Source organism: Salvelinus fontinalis, chromosome 14, assembly GCF_029448725.1.
Source record: "Salvelinus fontinalis isolate EN_2023a chromosome 14, ASM2944872v1, whole genome shotgun sequence".
Lineage (NCBI taxonomy): Eukaryota > Metazoa > Chordata > Actinopteri > Salmoniformes > Salmonidae > Salvelinus > Salvelinus fontinalis.
The window spans coordinates 6,375,846-6,378,345 of record NC_074678.1 but is presented as its reverse complement, the minus strand read 5'-3'; the positions used below and the strand labels follow the sequence as shown (position 1 = coordinate 6,378,345).

The 2,500-nt window shown below is 40.4% G+C and overlaps 1 protein-coding gene across 3 annotated transcripts in view; it reads left to right on the top strand.

Moving 5' to 3' along the window:
* Positions 1-2,500, top strand: part of LOC129869446 (phosphatidylinositol 3-kinase regulatory subunit gamma-like) — a 352,827-nt gene that overhangs the window by 314,633 nt on the left and 35,694 nt on the right. The window contains exon 1 of one of the 3 annotated variants that reach the window (XM_055943874.1): positions 993-1,473. The exons of the other annotated variants lie outside the window; for them this stretch is intronic. Within the exon in view, the coding sequence (XP_055799849.1) occupies positions 1,362-1,473 (112 nt within the window). The 5' untranslated portion in view covers positions 993-1,361. Of the gene's footprint in view, positions 1-992; positions 1,474-2,500 lie in introns of those variants that run through there. 3 annotated transcript variants of the gene reach the window in all.

Sequence of the window (2,500 nt, the reverse complement as noted above, 5' to 3'; positions counted from 1 at the left end):
TGCATATTGATATTAAACTAGTATTACTGGGTTATTACATGTATGCTACCAGGGTGGTCAGAGTGCTCAGTCAGTCTGTGCCCTGCATGCAGGTCATCCATCTTGCTCAATACAATGCCGACTCATTGAACACAATGCCAACTCACATTGATTGAATGTGTCATAGGCTGAGGCCTACCCATTTTTGATGCGGTGCATTTTGTAATTCAATTTCTAAGTGAATTAACAGTAAGCTGTAACATAGGTAGGCTTATGACATAGTGTGTGTTCTGTACCCGGCCAGGAGTTGTGGTTGTGATCAGAGTACTAGACATTTTACTGTCACTTTTCTCTTCTTTTGTGGTCTGCATCCATTTGTCCCTTTTATAGTAACTGTTTGGTCCAATCAGCAATTCACTTCCCGCATCCCTGATATTGTTCATTGGCCAGGAAGGTACACAAGGTTGCAAAAAATGTAAACTCATAACTCCGGCAACAGAGTTGAAGTAAAGTCATTTTCCTATTGGTTCTCTACTCTGGAGTCTGCTTACGGCCCAGCTCACAGACCCTGGAAAGTCCCTACCCCATTGAAGTTGCCATTTAAAATGGTTAAGGTTAGGGTTAAAGTTAGGGTTAGGTAGGGGTTAATTATGGTTATGGTTAGGGTTAGGGTAAGGGTAGGGGTTGAGATAAAGGATATGATTTAGGATGGGGACGTCCCAAGGATCCCGGATAGCAATAACCAAAGTAGACGGGATAGGAACATACCAATCTGTTTGTGGAAAAGGGGGGCAGTAAAATGATGAAAATTACAAACATGATTTCTAAACCCAAAAACAGCTAAATATGTTCATATCCATGAATACTCCCTAATTATGTAATAACATCGTATGCAATAACACCGCGCAATAAAAGCACAAACCCACTTTCGGTACGTCATTGTTAGAAACGGCTGCCCCCTTCCCCGTGTTTCCGCGTGAAGTGGTAGCGCCGAGATGATGTGAAAGGTTGCCTGCGCGCTGTCAGTGTTCTTAAAATGAAGACGACTGCTCGGTCCCTGAAGAACAGACTTGATTGTAGAGCTGGCATCTACTTTCAGCTCTGTAGGACTTTTAGAGCATTTTATAGGCCTTTGGAACAGTGAGGTTTTATGTCTGATCAGAGCAGTGAATCCAGGTGCTTTTACAGAAGAATTCACCGTATTTATTGTGTCTGAAGCAGGAATTCAGATCATCAGAGACGGCTCTAGTTGAGCTCTCCTCTATACAGTAGATAGCAGTATTCAGATCAGTCAAGTGTTGTATAGGTTTTTTGTCGTTCATCCCGTGCGCCGATATCCATTTGGAGAAAGACAAGTGTCATTCGCAAGTGAAGTGAAGACAATGTACAATACAGTTTGGACTACGGAAAAAGACGAAGATGATTGGAGGGACGTGATGATGCCATATTCCACAGAATTAATATTTTACATTGAAATGGACCAACCACCTCCAGGTAGGCCACTGAAACTATTGAATAGTCACTGCGTGGTAAAATACTGTATCCTATTTGTGGATGCGGATTGAATGGTCCAAACTTTGAGAAGAACGCTTTGCCTGCGAACCTGTCTGTCCTGATAGCGAGCCTATTCATTTTGGGTAACTTTTTTTTGTTTCATTTCATAGTTATTACAGGTGCACAAATACTAATGTCTTCTTCCTGAAATCGTTTTAAAGCACCTACAAATGACCGTTATAGTGCTTCATTCAAATCGTTTTAACATCGCTACATTGTATCTAGACCGATAATATTTGCCAACATCCTTGTACTTTTTGCTACTGTTTCAATGGTGATTACAATAATTTAGCATTTATTGTTTCAATGTATCAGATGCGTAATTTAGTTTGCAACAGTGTTTCAACTTGTTTTATTAGTTTATCGGAGTGACGTTATCTGAAGAGCAGATTGCTGCCTGCTAGCAGGCTACTGTATCCTGCAAGAACCGCTTCCATTCTGACATTACAGGCGCATATATTGACGATTCCTTCATTGTATCAATGAACTGTATTTATTTGTCGCTATAATACAAATGAAATGACATTATCTGAAAATAGATAGTTATTTAGTCGGCTACCTATTTTTTTTCTCTCTTTACAGTCATTCATTAATTAAGCACGAAGGCCACAGCTCAGTCAATTTGCTTTGTTCTGTCATAGCAGTGTATTTAATATGTATTAATGCGGTTCATACCTAACCTCTATTTCACCATGTTTTACCATCTCTCTAGTAGGCCTATCCTGGTTGTCAAATAGTCCAATGTGTTCAGTCCAGTGCAGGAGTGGTTGTGGGGGAGGGAGATCAGAAAAGATTGTGTTACAAGTCAGTGAAGTAAAACCCTCAGTACCGATATTGCTCCAGGTTCTGATTTCATGTAAATGTCTGCGTATAGTTCTAGCCGGCTGTCATATAGATGTTTAAATGTATTTTAGTCATTTCTCGGTAATTGTGTAAGTGTCATTCGACTCCCACCCCCATTCCTTCT